The sequence below is a fragment of the Tenebrio molitor genome, chromosome 7 (genome assembly GCF_963966145.1).
Source record: "Tenebrio molitor chromosome 7, icTenMoli1.1, whole genome shotgun sequence".
Lineage (NCBI taxonomy): Eukaryota > Metazoa > Arthropoda > Insecta > Coleoptera > Tenebrionidae > Tenebrio > Tenebrio molitor.
In genome coordinates, this window is record NC_091052.1 from 19,230,213 (window position 1) to 19,254,369 (window position 24,157).

The 24,157-nt window shown below is 35.8% G+C and overlaps 1 protein-coding gene and 1 long non-coding RNA gene across 15 annotated transcripts in view; one reads left to right on the plus strand and one right to left on the minus strand.

Moving 5' to 3' along the window:
• Nucleotides 1-24,157, plus strand: part of mub (poly(rC)-binding protein mub) — a 127,624-nt gene that overhangs the window by 99,848 nt on the left and 3,619 nt on the right. Inside the window, exons 1-9 of one of the 11 annotated variants that reach the window (XM_069053238.1) lie at nt 12,699-12,858; nt 13,207-13,335; nt 15,382-15,438; nt 15,498-15,614; nt 16,137-16,406; nt 18,536-18,811; nt 20,627-20,720; nt 20,779-21,055; nt 22,539-23,587. In XM_069053238.1, coding sequence (XP_068909339.1) covers nt 13,258-13,335; nt 15,382-15,438; nt 15,498-15,614; nt 16,137-16,406; nt 18,536-18,811; nt 20,627-20,720; nt 20,779-21,055; nt 22,539-22,875 — 1,506 coding nt within the window. In that variant the 5' untranslated portion in view covers nt 12,699-12,858; nt 13,207-13,257 and the 3' untranslated portion in view covers nt 22,876-23,587. The other 10 variants (XM_069053244.1, XM_069053242.1, XM_069053243.1 and 7 more) reach the window with 10 other exon arrangements.
• Nucleotides 29-4,221, minus strand: LOC138134776 (uncharacterized). 4 transcript variants are annotated; one of them, XR_011160811.1, is made up of 5 exons: nt 3,935-4,221; nt 3,748-3,883; nt 3,406-3,688; nt 2,839-3,116; nt 29-206 (listed from the first exon to the last, which is right to left on the minus strand). It is a non-coding gene; the product is annotated as an uncharacterized lncRNA (long non-coding RNA). The 4 variants fall into 4 exon arrangements; XR_011160813.1 differs by having other exon boundaries at nt 3,447-3,688; nt 3,935-4,220; XR_011160812.1 differs by having other exon boundaries at nt 2,839-3,055; nt 3,935-4,219.

Sequence of the window (24,157 nt, forward strand, 5' to 3'; positions counted from 1 at the left end):
TGTTGTTACCGGAATATAAGATTAATAATTCAAATAGGAAAATATTTTATTACGGAATTTGTACATTGAGGCGTAACGAAAAGCTTTTCGGGGAAGCTCCATCAACATTTTTGTTCATCGAGCCGTGCAGCTGAAATACATTTCCGATTCGAAATATGCGAAATTTGTGAAGGCAAAGCTCCTTGCACAACTCTCCGATGCACCACCTGTCGAAACAGATACAATATAAAAAGTCTATTCTCAAACGTCCCAAGATAAAATTTTAAAACCCTCTAATATAACTAAATTGGAAATTCACGTCTTGCAGGAAAGTAAAATTGCCAATAAATTTTTTATTACCCTCTCGGAAAGGGGGAAACATTTGCACCTTTTAAAACATAATCTCTTTTTTGTTGGGTGTCGCATCGTGAGCGTTTATCATCGAAATGGAAACGTCTCCCTCTTCCGGAACATCTGCTCGGCCGGGATTTCGTATTAATTAAAAATTAATCGAGATAAGGATTTTTTCGTTGATCCTTAAAGAGAAAGGAAACTCCTCCGCAAAAGTTGCCACTTAATTGGAAAGAAACTAGCGAGAAATTGCGGCCTCCTGGAGTATCTCAGTTTAACAAGCAAGGTTTCATGGAAATCTCGAGTGGATGAACAATGGGTGGAAACTTTGTTGACGAAAATTCGGCGGAGTTGCCTGATAAAATATGCTCAAAAGAAACTTTCTAGTGTCTAATTTATGAATTCATCCCATCGAATCAAATCTATTAACGATTCTTAAACTTGTGCACTTTAAATTGAATTTCTACGGAGGCAGAGACCAAAGTTGAGAAAGGACGGGAACTCGCGATTACTTCTGATGATCTTGCTAATAATCTTTTAATTGCAACAAAACGTCGGTTTGGCTGTTCTTATTTCTTCGCGTTTCGTTGATGATTTTATGGATAACCAGCTAATTCTTCCTTTTCGCTACGTAATTGCCCCATTTAAATTTCTAATTCCACTTAATTCTCAACAGGTTCCTATTGCACCAGAATTTAAAAAACGCACAAAAGGACTCCTGGTTACGTTAAATTTACAGTCGTGTTCGCATGACCGACACAAAAAATTACTTCACAAAGACAAATATGAAGACTGTTTTGTAAAGACCTACACAAAAGACTCCCACGCGGCGTCACATATACATGCATGGCTTTATTTGATTTTCATATGGCTGTTGAAATTTTATTTGGTTTTATTCACTCAAAAATTAATATTTTTCCGGGTTCTCACAGTTTTATTTAGTTGGTATCAATGCAAAGCTCTCGTTGTAGTTTATTAAAAGATTTTTTTTACAGAACCTTGCATTCGAGACGAATTTTATAAGAAATAAATTTCATTATGAGATTTATTACATTTGATTTTAAAGTGGTGAAATACATTTTTGATTCACTTGCTCGTTATTGCGCCCAGAAATAAATTTTAATATCAATAGCACGCTATACAAGGTGATTCACGAGTAATAATGAGCCTAACGAAATTTATGATCCACAGATTACGTGGATTTCAAAAATAATTTTTTTGTTCGACACTGTCTTAATTTGAGAATGTTCTCCTGTGTGAACAGATTTTGATAAATGTCACAAGTCAAGGTAATTTTATAAGATTTTAATTGATTTGGAGCCTTTAAGGAGGGGCTCGTCGAACAAAAAAAACGTTGTATTCAACTCGTTCGTGTGTAAATTGGGCTCTTTATGACACTCGTGGGCCTTTAAAACGCTTGTTTCACTCGCGTTTTAAACTGGCCCACTAATGCCATAAAGAGCCTAATTTACACACGAACTCGTTAAATAAACTACTAATATTTTATTAGATAGTCAACATGCCCGATATTATATTTGTCAAATTTAATCAAACCATTACGTGGAATAATAATCTTCAATTGTATGGGGGACATGTATTGTTGGTTGCATCACAAATTTTGTAGGTTAATTATTACTCGTGAATCACCCTATATTTTGGCAATAGCTCGGCAAACTACCGGGTGATCAAGAAGGACTGTTTAAGTTGGCAATACAATTAAGAAAATTTTTATTTATAACACTGTAACTGGATATGTTTTGTTGGTTTATCTGACAAATATCTGATATAGGTATAGCATTAACAACGACAAGCCACCAACAACCGGAAGTTACTCCTGTTATACGATTTAAAATACGATTCAGTGTTACCAACTTAAACAGTCCTTATTGATCACCCCGTACTTTGTTAGGCGGTTGGTATTCGCTTAAATATGTAAACATCGAGAACCATAAAAGGCCTAAAAGTCTCTCTCACACAGGCACTCCATTTATTTCTACTAGTTTTATGTCGGCTTTGTCACAAATGTATGGCCCAATTTATGTTTATGGAACATAAACACATCAACTTAGCATCAAATTTTATCGCACGTTATTTATGGCCGCGAATGTGGAAAACATGCAGTTCGTTCGGAGAAAATCGAAAAAAACAACGTATTTAATTAAAATCCTCTTAGTCGTAATTTAATTAAAACTGCAGGTTTCTGCAAAAATATATAGTTCCCACTTCGTTTGAAAAAATATAGTACTGGCATTGACCGACCATAATTCATAACGTATTAAAAATAAGGTAAGGTCAGGAGAAATATGAGTTTGTTCATTATTATTGGATGCTAAAAGCTTTACCGAAAAGCTTATTAAATTCTTTGAAAGGACTCCATTTATTCTTTGACGGTCCTATCTAAAATTAATATTTGTAATCAGAAAGGTCGCAGTGCTTAAAATTCGACGTATATCACGTAGGCGGAAAAAATCATTAAATTATTAGTTTGTTTGATCCAGGACTCTATACCTCTTCTTCGGAAGTGTAGGGCCGATATTTCAAGCGCGTGACGTCCATTATGGCGCACCACTCCATGATACCACTGGAGGCGCGACCTCACGTACGCTTTTACCCATAAACCTCATTTCAAGAATATTTTATTGTGGAGTGCTTCAAGCTTCTGTTTCAAGCAGACTTTTAGTTGCGTCAAACTGCCACGTATGCAAAGCTTTTATTTCCCGGGAATCTGTTTCAAATTATACCGAGATGGAGTCAAACAAAGTTAGCTTGACCCAATACAGACCAAACTGAAAAATTTGCCCCGACATAAAGTTGTTACCTAAAGTTCTCCCAGAGCTGCAGCGGTTTTATGGCAGGGTACCATTGTATAAACGTTAACAACACCGACAATAGGTTTAAACCGCAAGTACAACCCCTAATCGTAAATTCGTCCAAGTACTACCCTGTAAACTGACAGGTATAGAACGAAAATGATGATTGACAGGGGTCTGTTTATGTCGCGTATCGGCATCTCAACAGGCGTAATAATTACTATTGCCCTGCCATAAAACCGCTGCAGCTCTGGGAGAACTATACCTGACCAGTCGTGTTTGAATTGTGAATATTGAGCACCCTACTTTGTTGCTTTTTTAGAGTGCTAATAAGAGCAAAGTTCACCGTAGTAGGTCCACATCTCGTAGTCATATTACGAATAGAATGCACCCGGTGTTAGATTTAACTTAATAATTATTAACGAAGCTTTCTAACTTGAAACATTAATTGATTAATATTTTTTGTTGCAAGTGTTCTCGAGCTTCGACCCTTTGTCAACAACGTCTTTCATGGCATCCGTTAGTTTAGTATCAACCTGCATGACCGGCTAAAAGCATAAATCTCTGGTAAAACTCCGACGGGTTCATTTGTAACTTGCAAACCTACAATTTTAGCTTTCATTTCATCAGAAAGGAAGTCGCACGAAACAAGTTTTTGTTTTAATTCAGCAGGAGGAATACCCTTCCGTTGTCCCAAATCGTCCAAGAACTTGACAAACTTTTCACAATCAATCGTCTCCGATCTGGAATTTTTTCCTTATATTGATAGCCCTTTCTTAAATAGTGAATCGAACTTGAACTTATCGAAACACGATTTTGTGTCATTTGGTGTTACTTTTTTACCCATCAATTTTGCTTCGGTCAGCCATTTGTTGATCTGTTCCAGGGTGATTTCGGAAGAATTAGCACTTTGACTTTTAACAACAGCATCGAACTGATGTTGGATATTACTGCATGCTGCCATTAAAACCAAAAATGAAATGTTCAAACGTACAAAAATTTTGACACATAGAAGATTCAAAAAATTGCTGCGATCAAATTTGGTAAATTTAGTATGTATACGTTGGCAGCAAGTTTCAAAGGCTACTCGCAAAAATCGCTCAAGAATTTGTTCAAATAAATATTGACGTTCAAATTTTGACAAGTATCAATTTGTGTAAGTTAAAAATCAAATTACACATTTATAATTTATCATGAGTGATAATGACCCCGCCCGAGTTACGCGAAATGGCGGAAAAGGCTACTGAGGGGCTACCTTCGAAATCAAACAAGAAATTAATTGAAATTTGATAGAATTTGCTTTAGCGAATATTAATAAATACTAAAGAAATCTGTCTTATCGACTTAAATCTGTTATCATGAAGACCAACTTTGTTAGTTTGTTGGTGGAATTTTACTGAAAACAGTGCTTTAATAGAGTCTCTTAAAACACTGTTTTTTTAGTTAAAACAGTGCTTTAAGAATAGTCTTAAAAACCGAAATAGGAAAAACCAAATTTTGCATACATTTTGCGACAACGTTTTTAATAAAGTAAATTGTAAGCAACTGTCGTTGCCTTTACGTGAACTTGTTGAAACTTCGCCTAATTTCGGTGTACCTTATGTGTATTACCTACACGCCTAAAAGCAAAGTTTCATTAGGGTTTATGTTTGTAGACACTTTATTAAAAGCAAACCTTTTGGCCTGTCTGTGGTAAGCCAAACTAAGCCGTGGGCGACTTCCGGATCCTTGCAGAGCAGTGTTTATGTAGGCCTTTAATGGAGAATATCAAGACCTGAAATCGTCAGTTAATGGTAAATAATCATCAAAACAATATTACAAAGAGCTTTTGTTATCCTGCGTGGGAAAAATTTCCAACGTAACAGCTTACGTAACCGCAAATAAGATTTTTTTACTTATTTTTTTGAATCGTACAGATTATCTAGGTTAATGCAAAAATTGCGTGAAGTTCCCCATTTGTGCCGTCTTCAACCATTGAAACAACACAATAGGATTTAATAAGAGAATCTGGCTGTATTTCTCTTACTCTTACATTACTTGAAGCAAGTTTCTTATTTCAGAAACTTACGAATTATATTTGTCCAGGTCTCTCAAGTATCAGATACAGTATTATAATACTCTTATATTTCTATACATTTCTATACAGCAATCAAGAAGCTTAGACATTTCAAACTTCATGTATATTTCAAATTATTTGTGTTGTTTGCCTTTGAAAAATGACAGAAAGTGGCAGAGACTTGAAGCATCAATTTTTACTATTTTCAAGATTACATAAAACAATAGCTTTGCATCAGATTAACAAATGGTTTAATCAGGCGAAAGTGTTTGATCATAGGATTACAACAGCTGACACGGAGCTGTATTTTAACAATTTTAAGTATTCTTGTTACGTGTGACACTTTAACACACCTAGAGCAACTTTTCAGTTTGCCAAGGCTCGAGTTTGAAGATTTCGAAAAATTTCTTCATAATCTGGCCGAACAAAAAAAGGTTTTTATGAGTGAACTGGCCTGGAAATTGGTCTCTTGTGGGATACCTGATCCCGTAAAAATGAATGTACTTAATAAGTTTAAAAAAGTTAAGATTTTTCATTTTAAATGCACTGTTTTAGAGAGTTATATATGTTAGATGGTCGCGAGCAAAGAAGAAGTGACATATTTTAGGAATCAATCTATAATTTATTAAATCAATTAACACATTAATTTTATTATTTGTTTTTTCAATTAATCAAGTTGGTTCCTTGGTTCAAACGAGGTCCAAACTTCATCTTTCAAATTTTCTGTTATAAAATTCTTTATATGAAAAATGATTAACAGCGAACTAGAGCGTAATCTACGGAAACAGTTTATTCTCTTTACAGGACTGAATAAAACCATTGCTTTGCCACAAATCAGTATTTGGTTTAAACAAGCGGGACTATTTGACGAATTTTTAACTCTTCTAGATATAGAAAAAAGTTTCAATAACTTGAAGTATGACCGAATAGGAGGACATTAATTCTGATACAAAGATGTGTTATAGATCTGGAAAGATCGACTATGTAACCTTCAACAAATTTCTACGTTGCTTATTTGCGCAAAAAAATAGCAAACGTCCATTGAATGAATACTTGGAAAAACTTATTTCTTGCGGTCCACCTGCTGCCACGAAAATTAAGGTAATCACCTCCTTTGGTTTCTTATTTTTTCAGTAAAAATACTCTTCCAGCCTGTGATTAAAGTTGAGAAGTCGAATAAGAGATTTTGGAATCTAGGCAATAAGTGAAATGGTTGGTAAATGCGATAGCAGGACAAGGGACATGCTGGAATCAAAATACATGTAAATGTATCATTGCAATATTGCAAATACCTAACGTTATTTCTTTAGATATCTATAAACATTAGAATACAGATTGTTGTTTAAATGGTTGCATAGTCTATTTAAATTTAATTCTTTGTTTCAGTTGATTGATTTTTTTCAGTTTTTAATAATTGACGCCTGCACTGATAATTGCATCAAATACGACCATTTTAACTTAAATTGAACCAGTAGGTACCATTACGTGGCACCTATAATTCCATTAACAATAGATTGCAGGTGGCAAGTGACTCCGGCTTTGGCAATTTGCATAGAATAATAGGGAAGAATCCAATTTGTTTGAACAATGGTTTATTCAATAAAAATTGATCCGCAAAGCCATCATTTTTAAAAGCTCTCCTGTATTCATATTTCCTGGATAGAATTCAGCAAGTACGTGTCCCTGGCGTTCCAGGTATTCTTTCTGATCGATAAAAATTAAAGAAACAGAAAACTCCGTGTGAAGTCGTGATAATTAATTTGATGATGTCGCTGTCGTGTATTGTAATGAACTTCAAGAACTTAAAAAGTACAAGAAAAAATTGTAGAATTTCATAATGAATATTTAAACGGTATCTCTCTTGCTAAACATTCTCATTAATTCTGGAGCTTTCTTTATTGGGAATTTATCTGACAGTTTCAAAGTTCAGCAATTTATGAGAGTCTGTGTGTTTTTTTCTGCCCTTTACGTTTTCTTTGAGACGTCCTTTTTACGCTGACATATTTTAATGATGTGCTTTACTGGAGTTCCAATGAATATCAAACTTGTAACAAAATTTTACTTATGTTAAACATAATTTCTGGGATGATTTCTCTACTATGTCCTTTTTCTTCATTAATAAATTATCTCAATTGCGTTGTTTACTTCTTGTTTTTCAATTAAGATGGATTTAACTTTTCTACATGTTTGAGTCAATTCGGAACAACTTAGAAATTTTCCCAAATTTAATATGTATTTAGAAGGCACAAATTTTGTCAGATGTAAATATTGAACTGAAACAAAACTAACAGGTTTTCTAAATGGCAATTGACTCCTTTGGGTTTCTGGTATTTAAGGGTCCCTTGAAATATTGAAATTTATTTATGGATAAATATTTCTGTCGGAAGATTTGCTGCTCAGAGTGTTTTATGTATATTTAAGCAGTGAGCGTCTGAAAAGCTGCTGTTTTTCATTTCAAATGGAGACATTGATTTATAGTATCATCTTCCGAAAAAGCTCTAGGCCGAAATGATAAAAACATCAGCCAATACGCGACGATGTAGGAACATTGTATCCAGCTTCGCCATAAAGTTTATTTTTTGTAGTTTTGAGTTGAGTTGTTGAAAATAAATAAACTGATTAATTTCAGGATGGTCGATTCGTTGACTAAATAAAAATTGTAGTCCTTGAACATTATGACACTTTCCGCGCCCATAACGGCGCTACGAAACATAATAGAAAGGATAACATTAAGCAACAGGTGCTACATGATAAAATCTCCGGACTTTTTTGGGTCGTACGTGGCTTTTTCTTAACGGGCCATCGATTTTTATAATACAGTTACAGTTTTACTAAAGAATACAATAAGTAAAATGTCTAGACATTAGCGTCGTCGGTGTTTTAATTTAAAGGTGATGCACTTTCAAGGAAGATGGCAATTACAAAATAAAAAATTTAATCAACCCCATAAATAACTGTCTAAAACGTTAAATACCTCATTTGAAACTATTATACATCCGAACCTCCAAGGCTGTAAAAATATTATGACAGAGTAATACCTGCAGCTAATTTAATTTGGGGGAAGCCGGAGTTTCCTCGACATAAAATGTGTGTCATAATTTCACGGAAGGTTTTTAAAGTCCACATTAAGGAAGTTAATTTATGAGATTCGAGCGATAAACGTAAACTGTGGATTAAAAATCCCTGTTTCCATTAAAATGTATGATTCTGGAAGGGATTTCTTTAAAGACCCATTTATCATTCGGGTTTTTCGCCAACATTTTTCTAAAGTACTAATCTACTCGGGAACATTAATTAAACCAAATTTAATAACAATTATCAAAGTTAACCGAGTTATGAATTAAAAATTAATTTATTTTTTAGGTGGAATACGCTCGAGAGAGATTTTTTCCCGACTTGCAATAAGTACGATAACAAGGAAACTTAAAAAACTGAGGATATTAGGTACACAAGACCAAAGTGAAACTCTGATCCTCGTAAGCTGCGAAAATTGCTCGGAAACCCTACAAATCCCCAATAGAAATCTGTGAGATATTCGTAGTATCAGTAAACCGGCACGCTCGCTTCAATATGTAGATTATATAGTCATAACCATCGCCTTGCCATTCAAATCTCCAAATGCCTGTGCACCGTCACAATTTTCCCAAACTTGACCTACGGAAATATCGCATTTTCTTGAAACTGTACTGAAAAATACAAAGTATCTATAAAAGAACGTATATCAAGAGTTTTGTGGAATTGTGAGGCTCTATAATTTAGGCGTCAAATGTGAAATTATTAAATTTTAGCGGCAGTTGTGAGTGCTCGCGTCTTAGTCGTTTTGTTTGTGATTTTCTTCAGTTTTTTTATATTCTAGTTATTTTACATCTTACATCTGTCATTACTGGACTTACATAATCTCTGTTTTTATATTTGGTACCACAACGTACTACAGAGCGGCAAAAATCAAATACTTACGTTCTTTTATAGACACTTTGTACAATTCGCCACTTTCTCTGTCCAGTAGGTAAGACATTTTTTTGCTCCTTCCTACGGCTTCAGGGCCATTCACTTCCACGATTTCTGCAACAAATATAAAATATTGACTTCACTCTAAGTCTGTTATGTAAATCTCTTGGAAACTCGACTTTGCAAGGCTTCAAACGGCTCTCCAACGTGAATATTAACCAATCAAACATGTAATATTAAATTAAGTACCTACGATTTATTAGTCGATAGAGTAGTCGAGAGGTTCCTCTTCGGTTTAGCTAACCAGTCGATTATCATTTTTCAGGTTTTGCCTGAAACTTTCCCATACCCTTAAAAATGACTTTAATTCACAAGCAATTCAATTTTGCCGTCGCACCGTGCTCGGCGGTGACTTATTTTCGTTCACTTTGCCTGATTTATGTACGCAGAAGAACAATATAACTTTTCAGAAGCCAATAATGGTATACTTAAAGAGTGAAATATTTTATTACCTCCTTGATGTTTGCGAGCTCGAAATTCCCCTATGAATATCAAATTGTTGAATATTTTATCAAACAGTTTCAGTTTCAGGAATAAGGAAGGTAAACGTCAACTTTTTCCAGAAATGTTAAGCCTCTCTGAGTTACCGCCTGATTAATAATTGGTACCAGCGAAGGCAAAAATTCCTGTTAATTAGCCCGAGACAGGAGCAGGGGCTGACTGGGACACGGCCGAACGGGAAATTCAAACATCGTTAAATACCCAAAACGTACAAAAGTAAATTATTTTACGTGTCAGAGACTCCACTTTGAATTAATTAAATTATCTATCAGTTCCGCCATTATTTATCGCATTATTTATGGATTGTAGCCACAGAGGGGTGGAATAAACGCGATGATGGGTTATCTCGTTATTCCAAAAGCACTTTTATTTTGGGCATAAAACTTTACATGCGCCTAAATTTATTCGAGGCTCGTGATTTTTACGGCGGTCGATCAATAAAAATGTTTACGGTGTTGATCTTTATGATGATTTAGGCCCGATATTTTCATATAAACCGAGAAATTTACAACGCCGTTAGGAGAAACAATGAATTTAGTCCTTAATTTTGAACAAGTTTCATAAATCCGCCAGATCGAGCAAATAGATATTCGAAGCGGCGTTCACGCATTAGCTAAAAGGACTCGGATTTTCTAAGATCACACCATTTCATTCTCATCAAGAGGGTTCCAGTAATAAATGAAGCAATTTACACGTTCAACAAGATTGATACTTCGAATCTTATGGATTTCTTGGTTTCAGTCAGTCGTTTAACGCCCGGCAACCTGATGAAAATTTATTTTTGCCATTTTCTGTTTATACGCCGCGTCGGAGCACTCGTTCCGGACCTTAATTAAAACTTCTTCCTCGTTGAAGAACTGATTGATCCTCGAGCAATTGATGTAATCGAGGTGATTCACATCGTTGCTCCTGTTTGTTGTGGTAAAGTGCGTGTACACAACCAGGACGAGACGAATTATTGTACTGTATACTGCGAAACACGCATGAATTGTTGTGAAAAGGAACACGGAACGTCTGTTGCAAGAGCATCGAACCATTATAAAAACGAAATAGAAAAAGAGATCAAAAGTGCCACATAAACGATAACAATCCCAACTGGTATAACCAACTGAACAATAAAAAACACGGCGATGGATTCAGAGATGTTCAGGAGGAACGCACAATTTGTGTAAGTTCTTGAATTTTTTCAGAATGAATATTTGATTTCAGTTTCGTTTCCGGACCTGAAGATTCACCGACTTGTCACATTTATAGATGAAAGAATTCGCCACCGACGATGCTCTGTCGAATTTTTGTGATTGACTCGCTGATTACATTTTTTAGAAAATGCCGGTCGTGTGTGGAAAAAGCATAAGCAAACAAAAAATTGTTTGATGCTGAAATCTTTATTCACTCATACATTTTCACAAGCCACAACTTAGAAGAAAATATGCAAAACACAACCAGGAAATTAATTTAAAATACAAATACAGGGTAATTCACGAGTAATAATGAGTCTAACATGCCCGACATTATATTTATCAAATTTAAGCAAAATCATTATGTGGAATAATTATTAATAAAAACACTAACTAAAAAACTATGGGCGACGTGTATTGTTGGTTGCATCACAAATTTTATTACGCTCATTATTACTCGTGAATTATCTTGTATAAATCAATAAATATTGTCCAATAGAACAGATAAATCAATTTATTTATTTTCACCGCAAGGTGCTTGATAAAAGGAAAGTGATTCGGAATCGACTTGTAACTAGTTGACGCAGTTGTGATTGCGCCGCTCTTTGTACCCATTTTCTTTGCAGCATCTGTGTTCAGTGATGGTCTGAAAGTCGGTTTATCACATTTATCAATACTCGAAGTGTTAATAGAAATGTGTAGACGGAAATTGAGAACTGACATGAATCGTATCTCACTCAATTATGGGCTTATTAAGCCGCGAATATCCGTGTAAACTGAACACTGAACACAAATAACTTGTATAGGCGCACGTCTCAAGAATTTCAGTCGCTCGAAGCTTGAAAATGTGGAAGAACAATCAGCATTTCACCCTCTAAAGCTGTAAAAGTGTGATGTATGCATTTTGTGCAAATCCGCGTAAGCGATTTTGACGAGAGGAATTCATACGTGCCAGTGTCAGTGTTAACAGTTGATGAACATTTTCTGAAAAGTACCACTCTAAAAATGAACATACACTACAAGGGCCGAGCTGTTGGACAATGCGTTAACATTAAACGTGGATGTATCAGCCCTGACTATGTTATTCAACATTATTGAGTACGTACATGCTACATAATTTTAGCACAAAAGCACATTGGGAACTCGAACTAGAGTTAATTGATGAATCTTCTTCAAAATTATCTCGCCATGAGGTGACTGTATAATATTTTTTAACGTTCTAGATGAGAACAAGGTTACAAAAATATTAGTAAGTCTTCTTCTTTTGGTTGTTGATCTTTTCGTTAACACATTTATTGTGGAAAACCTACAAAACTATTAGTATTCATGTACTAAAATTGTTTGCAGTACTTTTGAGTAGGTACTTAAGAAAAAGTGTATATTGTAGCTAATACCACTGATATTAGACTGTGTCTAGCAAAAGACGATACTATGTTTTTTTTTTTTGTAGATATAACCTTCGAGCTGTTAATTGAAATCCATTATTTTGTATTGCCAGAAGCGCTAAATATATCTGTAGGTTACAACTGTGTCACACTTTGTGCAAGTGCAGGTATTTCGTTATTCGGTATGCATTTACATTGCATAATGTTATAAGATATAAGGAAAAGATATACATAATACGTGATATAATAATTCCGAAGTAGGTAAATTGCAAAGGTGCAATAAAAATGTGACTTGAATTTCTTTGGAAAAATATTTGCATAATTAACACAAACTAAATATGTAGATGTTATTATTTGGTGAACAATAAACTCTTGTTGCGGAATTATTGTAAAGCATAAATAACTGCCGGGTCAAACCGCAACCGGTAAATCGATAACTTCAAATATCCGCGCGCATCACGCTCACTCGGGTCATTTTATTTCTGACACACTGTCGGTTGGCAGCATTGTCGAATGAAGCACGTGGAGAAGCAGCATCAACGTTTCCAAGCTCCCGAATAATTTAGTTTTTACCTGTTAGTGGGTTCAAAGTAAGTCTCCTATCGCAACTAAACCAATCGTAGTAATTAGTTGTACGCGATTCGTAATTAAATTCGATGTAAAAATACCCTCGTAGTGATTTGTCGGCAATGACGCGCATGACTTAGTGGTTATGTAGATGATTGTGTTGTAGTTTCATTTTGTTATAATTTTTAAACGCAAAAAAACGTAAGTCGTTCGCTTGTGTGCTTATCATATCAACAATGGACTTGTTCTCGACACATGTAATTGAATCCGAGTCTTCAGTTGATGGTCACCATCCGATGTTGATTGTTGCAACAAGCCAAACGTAATTGAGCAGTGAACGTTGGATTAATTATTGTATCCTTTTGTTGCAGAATTGAACCCAAAAACCTACCCCTTCGCCCTGACCCCCGTTTCAAAAGACCATGGATATGGATAATAAAACTATGATAAATGATGATCCAAATGTCACACTCACAATTAGGCTTATTATGCAAGGAAAGGTAGGATTGTTTATTTCATATTTTAAAGTTGTAGGTACAGTCTTTGTTTGTTCGCCACTCGTACCACAAAATGTACATGAAGTAAATGTGGCTCCGTTTAATTATGTTCTGCAGTTCGATTCTCTTTAAAAAAATTCAATTTTTGATCTGTTGGTATGAAGGTCATGTTAGAAGTTGTTTGTACATCATTCTGATGACTTATCATGCATAGTAAATATAATTCTCCAGTCTCAAATGTAAGAGTGGTTTATGTTATGTAAACATAGGAAATGTTGCAGAAACATGAGTATTAACGTTAATTGAAACCTTTATGTACCCTGTAATAGGATTTAGTGTTTTTGTGCTTAGAAGCCTGGTATGTACAAGTAAAAATAAAACAATTTTTTGTATGGCGTTGCATGAAGTCAATACCGACCAGTAAGTGTATAATGATAATTTTATAATCAATACCCAAGGGCGATGAGCAGGTTTTGCTTTTATGCGTTGCATAAATCTAATTAATTGTATTTATCTGTTGCGTTGATGGCGCTCCAAATCGTACCACGTACCTTGTCAATATTATTTAGTTTAATTTAAATGTAGGGTGTATTAATACTTGTTCAATAATTTATGTTGAACATGCATCTGTGAGGCTCTACTATTGTCTTAAGTGCCAAGCCATTTATAGTTTAATTATAGATTGATACGGAGCTCAAAACAACACAGTCTGGGTCAATCACTAGAATCATTGCCAAGATATTCGTGATGTTCTCCAAAGATACGCGATTTATTTAATACGTGTGCCTGAAATGCAGTATTTACAAGTTTAATGAGCTGCAATTATTAATAAACCATTGAACTTGGACATTGTATTTCCCTAGCCGTCTAATAAACAGCTTGGTGCGCAGCATCACTGAACAAGAATGCGCCAAAATGAAACATTCAAATCGTCACGTTGTTGACGGTTAATGGGAAACATAATAGAATATAAACTATATTCGTTGCTTGTTTGTTTTCTGATTACATCAGAATTCACGTCGGAATAGAATATGGGCATTGTTGACATTGCGTTCGGTGAATCTTTCTGGATGGCATTGTTAACGATGTAAAGTTGCTACACTTTGACGAAACAGAACGTTCTAGAAAGTTTCGTGATCAAACATATATTTATGCAGATCTTATTTTTTCGATAATACATATTTTAGATTACATCAGTTCTTTATTGATTTTCTTGGAGAATATATCTGAACAAGATTCAGATTTACACAATTTAAGAATGTCTGCTTCAGAGCTTTCCAAAATGACTTGATAGAAATTTGTGCCGTAGTTCATTATTCTTTTATTAAACTCTACTTTTGGTGTTGTTACGGCAGATGGCAAAAGAAATTAACCTACTTTTGATAGGTACGCCACTAATCCTGCTGCTTCTCCTATTTTACGACAAAACCTTCAAATAATAGCTTCCGTGCTAATCTATTTTTAAACTCACTGTCCCAAGTACTAGCTGGAGAGGAAGGTTTTTATAGTACGACATTTTAAAACTGCCGATATAATAGCGTAAAAATTCCAAAAGCATTTCTAAAATAAAAGCTCTGCTCCCCGGGTGAATTTAATTTTGTGTGTATTGCGGTAGTAAATTCGAGAGATCTCGGGAAAGCCTCGATGGAAGTATTTGAAACAAAAGGTTAAACATATTTATGAGCTACACGGTAATTTTCAAATTTACAAAAATAAATTTGCTGTAAATAAAGCAAGAACGGACCGTTGAAAATTGATCTGCGTCACGAATAGGAAAAAAGCTAGAATAAAGGCACATGTTTCGTTGGAAATAGACCTTCAGATTGAAATATTGAGAATTTTAATATTGCGAAAAGGAAACGCTAAATAAAAATAACTAAATTTATCTGACACGCGTAAAACTTATTGCATTGTGAAAGAAAAATGTAGATCTGACAGTGTTTGATGTTCCTGCAGATAATTAATTACATTAATGACGCATAAGATTGGCATTTTCTTACAATACTGTAATAGCTTTGTTTTTTTAATGTATATATTTTTTTATTGTAGGAAGTGGGCAGTATTATAGGCAAAAAAGGAGAAATAGTAAAAAGGTTTAGAGAAGAGGTGAGTTACGATTTATTGGAGTTGTTTGATCTGTGATTGTAAATAACAATTTTTTCCAGTCCGGTGCCAAAATAAACATATCTGATGGTTCGTGCCCTGAACGTATTGTAACTGTAACGGGATCAACAAATGCAATTTTTAAAGCTTTCACATTAATTTGTAAAAAATTCGAAGAGGTAAGTTACCCCAAGTTTTTTTAATGAATGAATTTAAGTATTTTTAAATAATCCTGTTATGGCTAATGCACTTTGAAAGAATCCCTTTTGAAAGGAAGAGGATTTTAGTCTAATTCCGAAATGGCTTAAATGTTGCTCATTCAGTATTATTATTGTTAACTAAGGAGCAAAGAGCATGAACATCCCTTTGGTAATATGAAAGTTTCGTGATCTGTCATAGAATTAAATGTCAGTAGAGTTCCCCATGACGAGAAATTTTAACGCAAGGAGTGACTTTGTTGACTCCGGTCAGTTCCGGGCGAGGTCGACAGGCCTCGTTCGAGGTCAGCAAAGGCGGTGGTCCTGTGTGCGGAGATTATGAGATCCGAGGGAACCGAAATTTTGCGTTACATTTATCACATAAGCTAACATAACATTTTTGTGTAGAGATAGCCGATAGGTAGTAGTTGGCATAGTAGTAATTTGTATAGTGTGTATTGTGCATTTGTTAATGTGGTGTTGTGTTGTGATGGGATCCCTCAGTGGTGTTCCCAGTTCCAGGACATAAATAGTGGAGGTAGTGGTGTACCCAGGCCACCGATCACATTGCGACTCATCGTACCTGCAAGCCAATGTGGATCTCTAATCGGCAAAGGAGGGTCCAAAATAAAAGAAATTAGAGAAGTGACGGGGGCGTCGATCCAAGTCGCTTCCGAAATGCTGCCCAATTCCACGGAAAGGGCGGTCACTATATCCGGAACTGGAGAAGCAATCACTCAGTGCATTTATCACATCTGTACCGTTATGCTCGAGGTAATTGGCCCGTTTGGCTCCGTACTCGTTCGCAACTTCGAGTACTTTTAATTTTGCCAAGGAATACTGCAACCCCTGAAATTTACTCACAAGTATTTAAATTTATTTTCTTCATTAAAAAAAATACATTCACTAAATTACAAACAGATCGAAAATCAAATATTAGTAACCTTATCCAAAGTGTTCAAAAAGGTTGTGGTCAAGCAAGTTTTCTTTCTGTTACAATACAAACACAGTTCGTCATTTTAGGTGCCATCCTTGACATTTGCTTCAGATACATAACCTCACTTTGGTTATAATTTCATTTGAAATTAAATAATTATAATAGTTTAATTAATTTTGCTTGTTTTCTACATAAATGACGTTTGACAGCTAATGAATATAAACATTTTGCAAAAGAAAATTGAATTGATATTTATTTATTGTTAAAACGGTCACATGAAAGAAGTTTTCTTGTTTTTATTCTCTTGTATGAGAACTATCAGTTCAAACTGATTATTAAAATTCCAATAAATCTTTACTGCATTTAAAAAAAATATTGAAACAACCATAAAAATCATAATTACTGGTGTTAATTATCGTCAATTTTCGTATTAATTAAACACAACACAATGTAATTTTGTATTAAAGTTGTTTATGCATATTTTTGCATTGTTTATGCTAAGTTAATAAATAAAAATTTATTTATTCTTTAGAAAAATGCCACTAGCTCTTCTGTTGGCTTTAACTAACTTATTTTACTCTTTATTTTTATGTAAGGCTGCTCCTAAAAACTAAAAAATATTTTCGAATGTAGTATTCATTATTATTCGAAATTATGCTAGTAAACACAGATTATGAAAGAGTTCCAAAATATTTTATTTAAAATAAAAACCCGACACGCACAACATGCGAAATAAGTTTCACGTAACACAAGAAAATGGAAACTATAACAATTTGTACATAATCTTGACCTTGTTAGTAGACTATAGTTTCGTTTATTTTCTTTCAAATGTTATTAATTATCAATTATTTGGTTAGTTTCATGTTCTTTTGTTATATGTGTTAAGCCTTTTTTTTTCTCTCTTTGTATTTGTGTCCTATAAAGGGTTGTTTTGTACAGCTGTTGGGCTAATAAAGAATAATAATAATAATAATAATAATCCTATTGTATCTGACAATAGTAAGGTGCAGTCGGTTAAATCAACTGTTGTGAGAGGAATGAATAGTGTACAAGTATGGCCATGAGAAGGACCTACTAATGTACCTGTAGTTTGTTCGATATTGCTTTAAGGAACATTTAATTGCTTGGCTTGGTCATGTTTACAAATGTCTTACAGTTGCGGTTGAGAACTATAATTAATTAATTAAAAGCGGTAATTTTTCAATTTTCCTAAATGGTGTCTCAGTTTTTTTTATCGTACAGTATTCGGAAGAAAATGCTGACTAATGGCTATATACAACAGAAAAATGTTTTTGACAACACACTACAAGTACGTGCATTCTAACTCCCAATTACGTGTAATAAACTTTTCTCGTTTCCTTTGCCGGAGGCAATTTTTTCTGGCGTATCGTAATAACATGTACACCAAATTTAAAATACAGTATCAGGACTTGTTATTGATTTCAATGTATCTCAGATTTGTTCCTTAAGACAAAATGAGTAATGTATTACCCATGACTATTCAGAAAATTAATTTGGTATTCCTTTTGGCCAGAAGGGGCGAGAAGCGAGACACGTTATAAAATTTGAGTGAGCTGCTTCGTATTCTAATTTAAATGATGTATTATTAATTCATAATTTTTAAATTTATTAATGTAAAACATTTTTGTTCGTATAACAGTTGCAACTGTTGTACTCTCGATTACCCAGAATGTAATTATTGCTCTGGTTACGTAGGAAATTAAGGGGTTGCGGTATGAATTTCCAAGACAAAATCCAAATGATGAGAAGCACAATCGCAAGGGATTGGTCCGTGCGGACATCAGCGAATCGCTGAGCCCAAACTCTTGGGTCCGAAGTCTGTACGGATCGTGGCCCGGTGTGCGGAGATTATGAGAGCTGATTCGGTTAAGAAGCGTCACAAACGAATACTCTTACATTTCGATCGGTTACAATGATTTTTTTTTTTGTTTTATTCTGTTCGCAGTCCCCTCCCAAAGGAGCTACCATACCCTATCGCCCCAAACCCCAAGTGGGTGGCCCCGTGATCCTGGCCGGCGGACAAGCCTATACCATCCAAGGCAACTACGCCGTTCCTGCCCATACAGATGTAAGTAGTTCAGTAATGACTCCTTTACTTCCCCCCTTGCCCCTCGGCCATCCGCTGGCTGCCGTGGCGCCAGCGGCTCCGCTCATGCCGCTCGAGCCGCTCAAGAACGGACACTTGCAGGCAGCCCTACCGCCCGCGCATCTTTTGCCAGATGTAAGTTGATCGTATTGGTGCTCCCCCTCTCTCTATATTTATTTTTAAAGTGTCCCCGCAAATTCTAGTACTTTGTTGGTGTTACTGTCATGGACGCTTTGTTTTGGTTTGTTGTTTTTTTTTCTTTTACTCTCTGTAATGTTGACACCACACAGCTTAGTAGGATTGTATATGTAGCCGTTAATGACTGTTCACTAACCCGAGAGGTTTGTATAGGGTAAAATTAGCGATGTCGTCTCTGGCAAAGATACGAAATAGCGAGTAGATTCACGTTTTCCATTGTCCGATTAGTACCCGATACTGTTTTTAGGACGCAACCACGTGATAGTGATCAAACGGTTGCATTTATTATAATTTTGTAAATTGGGTCTGTTTGGTATGTCAAAGTGTTTTTCGCTTCAATTATCCTGTAGTAGTTTTGTATAACGTAGGTTAGGTAGTTGTGGTAGAGTATCGATTTGCACATATCAAATCAGACCTGAACATGACAAGAGAATGTAACTGCTACCACTCTTGGCGCGAGAAACACGTAGCTTCTTCGGAAGAGGATGCAGTATTTTGTTTGATTTTTGTTTATTTAATTTTTTGACGTCACTGTTGTGTACTGCCTAAATATTACACTACACGTCATGAAATGATGAATTATGACTTTCTTATGACTATGTTGCATGTGTAGGGTTTTTTTTAGGCTATTAGCTGCTTTTATGATATTCAATTTTCATTGCATATGAGACTATGTTCTTCAGTTTGTTTTTCTCTTCGTATCGAGATAGCTGCTTCTGCTAACAATTTAACAACATGTACAAGCTTCTTCGTTCTGTTTTTTATATAATCGTCAAATTGTGTAATTTTTTTCATATTTCTCAAGTTAATGTTGCACATGCATGTCATTTGATTTTTTCACGAGGGACACCATACGATTGATTTTTGCTGAGGGGCGGCAATTCATTCGACCTAATTTAAACTTATCGATCAGTCAATCGACGTACGCGGCTTAATGTTCCAATGTTTATAGTAGCGGGCTAATCACTGATAATTATTGATGAGCGATTCACGGATCTCGTAGTTGGTACACCTTATGCGAGCAGTAAATGGAAATTATTGTTTAAAGAATAATGGAGCAGGAGCAGTTCAGACTGATTGAATTGCAGGTGAACCACGTCAATCAATTATTAGCGAGCATTCTAAGTGGGTTGTTAACGTCCCCAGTTTCACGTCAGATGTAATATAGATCTGTTTCGTACTGAATTCGAGTATTGTCGGAACATAAATAACAATCGATAACCTAAGTAACCGGACATCATTTTGAGATGTATGTAGTGTCCTGATTGGCTGAAACTCGTGCTATTACATTATAAAACAAAAGATGACATCGTTAAGACGCATTTTTTACTTTCCTACACATTTTTTTAATAGAGACAGTTTCTCGAGACCCTGTGCAGGAGAAGATACAAGTTAAAGGAATTATTAGTTCATTCTGTGTTCAACTATCGTTTTATTGTGAGAAAGTTAGTTCCGTGCAGCTCGTATAAAGGCACAGATGGCGGTCACAACGATAATTTTTATGGCCGATAAAGCAGAAATCTAACATGAGGTCTTAAAATGAAAAGTGCAAGATGCATTTTTCCAATAAATAAAATAAAGTTAGGAGAGGCTGGAAAAATGTCATGAATGGAATGGGTGCATATCATGCATACATAGATCATAATTAGGATTAATTGCGATGATGTAGTGTAGTAATTAAGCAGATACCTGGGATCTCGAACCAGTGAAAAGTCATCAGTTTAAATCGAGCCATACGATTGTTTGTTTCAGATGAGTGCACTTGGTAAAAGTCCCCTAGCAGGACTAGCAGCCTTAGGATTAGGAGGCCTTGCACCAACCAACACTGGCGGACTGAATCCAGCAGGTACTGGTACTGCATCAAGAAATGCCCCTCGTTCGATTTGAAATGTTCGTATTTGTAGCGTTGGCGGCTCTCGCCGGATCTCAGCTTCGAACGTCGAATTCGAGAAACCAACAGAATTCCAACCAGCAAACACACGAGATGACCGTACCGAACGAGCTGATCGGCTGCATTATCGGAAAAGGTGGTACCAAAATAGCCGAAATTAGACAGATTTCCGGAGCGATGATCCGCATATCGAACTGTGATGACCGTGAAAGTGGCGTTACCGACCGTACAATTACCATCTCTGGCAATCCCGATGCGGTGGCTTTGGCGCAGTATCTCATCAACATGAGGTTAGTGGCTGTAACTAGTGTTAATTTTGTTCGCTCAAATGGATGAGTTATTTGGTGGTATCGGGCCGAACCAAAAATACCATGGACAGGATACAACACGGCGAAATGTGTACCTATCATTCCGTTGTTGTAATTTAGTAGTTTTTGAGTTCGGCGTTGTAATTAGCATCGAGACATGTTACCTGATGTCCCGTCTCCCTGCCGATTAATAACTGCTTTCCATAATTTATCAATAATGTAGTGAGACTAGAGTGAGAGTTTGCGAATGCGACGGGTGTGACTGATCTGCGATTCGTCCTGAAGAAGAGGAGATTTTTAGGTTAAAATTCGACGGAGGGTTGAATATGGAATTTTCAAGTTGAAAGAAGTCCCGATATCATTTGATGTGTTCTTGGAATCCTGAAAAACTTTTGCTTTTTACCTCGATCCTGTTACCCGTTAAATTTGAATTAATGTTTTGGTCCTTTTATTTCGAATCTCAATAACACATCAACTGATCCAGTCTCCTGTTTATTTTATTCAGTTTACGAGTCGTCCTTTAATTCAGTGAAGACGCCAGTCCAGAAGAACATGTGACTGTTGTTTCCCTTGTTAATTCAATATAAATGTGTGTTGTTTAAGCTAGAACAAATTTAACGCTTGATTTCGTCGTGACGCGGGGATTTTTTAAATTTATAGGTTAAATGTGACGTTTTTTCTTTCCAGTTTACCGAGACGGGCGAGTGACTAAAATTAAATTCAAACTCGCTTTAATTTCTTCAACAAAGCTTTACTTTAGGGGAAGGATACGGGAAAATAAATTATGGTTTCTTTGCCTTCACCTGCACTAGATATTTAAGAGTCAATATTAACATTATCTTACTGCTGATAAAAAGTGAGGTTAGAGTACAAGAAGATCAAGTTTGAGAACGATTTGATAATTTGTTGTTTCTTCGAGCCATTCTATATTACCATTTAGCCTGTTACACTCGATATTATCAAACGACTTCACTGAATGAAAGAACGAATTTAGTCCTTAGTTAATGCCTTTTTCCAGCCAGCTGCCGCGTCCATGTTCTGTAAATCAATTGTTGCCTTTGAAATACTAAGTCAAACGTTAGCTCCTGTCTGGTTCGAAATCGATCTGTCGCAAATTTTTTAACATTTTTGTTGTTTATAGTTAATTGTTTTTCTTCAAAATTGGCTAGTGAAGACAGAGTTAACTAGTAATTCAGTCAAGAGAGCGCCCAGTAACGAGAACGCGTCGGAATGGCCGCTCATTCTGCGTTTCGTGTTTTTGTTTGGTGTTTGTTAATGTAAAGCGAATAATTTTTTGTATTTTGTTAAATGAATAAAGTGTTCCGATTGGGTGTTTTTATTTGTGTTTTGGGCGGCGCGCGTTGACAGACTGGAAGTTGACTGAGTGCTGCAGAGGCAACGCAATAACCCCCCGACCGTTGCTCACTGCAATCATTACAATCCTGGTTTCTGTGTGTTTCCCCAGTGTTGAGCTGCAGAAAGCTAACCTTGAGGCCCAAAATTCTCCTAGCACTGGCGGGTCCAGCCAGTCCTCCACCGCTGCCTCTCCCCTGGCCAGTGCCATTCCTCTAGCCCAACTATTGGCCAAGCCGGGTGCCCTCAACGCGCTGACCAGCCTCAGTGCGCTGGGCGGTTTAACCGAATTGTTGGGCGGGCAGGCAGGCGCTCCTCCTGTCCAGACCACCGGCGTTCACCGCACCCACAAGAGCTACACTCCTCGGCTCCGTTCTCCTGGTGGCAGTGGTGGGCCTTCCGAAGGCTCCAAACTCAAGAGCGAGAGGAACAAGTTCAATCCTTACTAAAGGGAAAATGCGGCTTTGTCGGAGAGACTCTTGTACAATTTTTTTTTTTGTCTACAAATTTACTTCTCTGTTTATTTTACTATTTTTTTTTTGCACTTCACACGATGTATGTTATACGGTTGCTTTATTACGGCCCGCGTTTGAACGTGACTCATTTCTGATGGTGATCATTGTGACACTAATTCACTTTATTTGAATTCTATTTATCATTTAAACAACTCAAGAGGCAATTTAAGTTTAATGCGAGCAAAGAGAGGCGCTTGCCGAGTTTATTTACACTGTGTAACGTGACATAGACAAGTAATTATGGTATTTTATTTGCGATTATTACGTCGTCATAAAAGTTATAGATATAGTTTTGTACAAAATTTAATGCCTGTTTAGTAGGCAGCTTTGTTGTTGACATATCAGCAGCATTAAGAGTTTCAACATCTATGTGTTTTCTATAGATTTTCAAGGATCAAACAAAGCTTTTCATATTTAAGTTTAAAACGTAATTTTATCATTATACAATAATGAATAATAATATTGATATACCTAAGTGTTTGTTTAGGATCTAAGTTTGTTTCTAATTTCTATGTAGGAGTATAGAGATCATAATTTTATATTAGTGTCTAAAATTAAGATTTCAGTGTATTTAATAGAGACCAATACATTATGTGTGTTTAATAAAATTTTCTTTATTGAAATACAAATTCTAGCTAAATCGTAAGGCAACAATTTTATTCAGTCACCACTTTACGGTTCACCGATTTGTTTTTTATTATTTGCTGACCGTTTTTACGGAGTAACATATTGATAAGAAGCAAATCCGTGATGTTGTACACAAATTTTCTTTGAAGAAATTAAGTGTCAAGAGAGAGTCAAAAATGTTCGAGTGTGAAAGTTGTAACTTGGTTTGTGTGTCCATCTCCTAAGCCTGCTAACAGACCGATGCCTTACCAAACATTCCAGGCAAGAAGATTCACATTCCCGGTAAGCTTGACCATCCATTTTCCTATCGATGCCTAACGACTCTAAATTCAAATAAGAGAAAGCACCATTTCAGTCCGGAGTTTGGCGGAAATGGCGCTTCGACAATAATAACTATTTTGCTTTCAAACACCTCTTTAACCGTTTAGTTAAGATTATTTTTTGTTTCCTGTCTAATCCGAATTAACACTTGGTTAAGACGGCAGCGTTTTGTTTCTTGAGTAGAGTAGAGTATGTTTTTCAGTAATTTATGTGGGGTTGAACGGTGGCGTACGTCAGATGATCGGTGAGGATCGTCCGGCGTATGTCG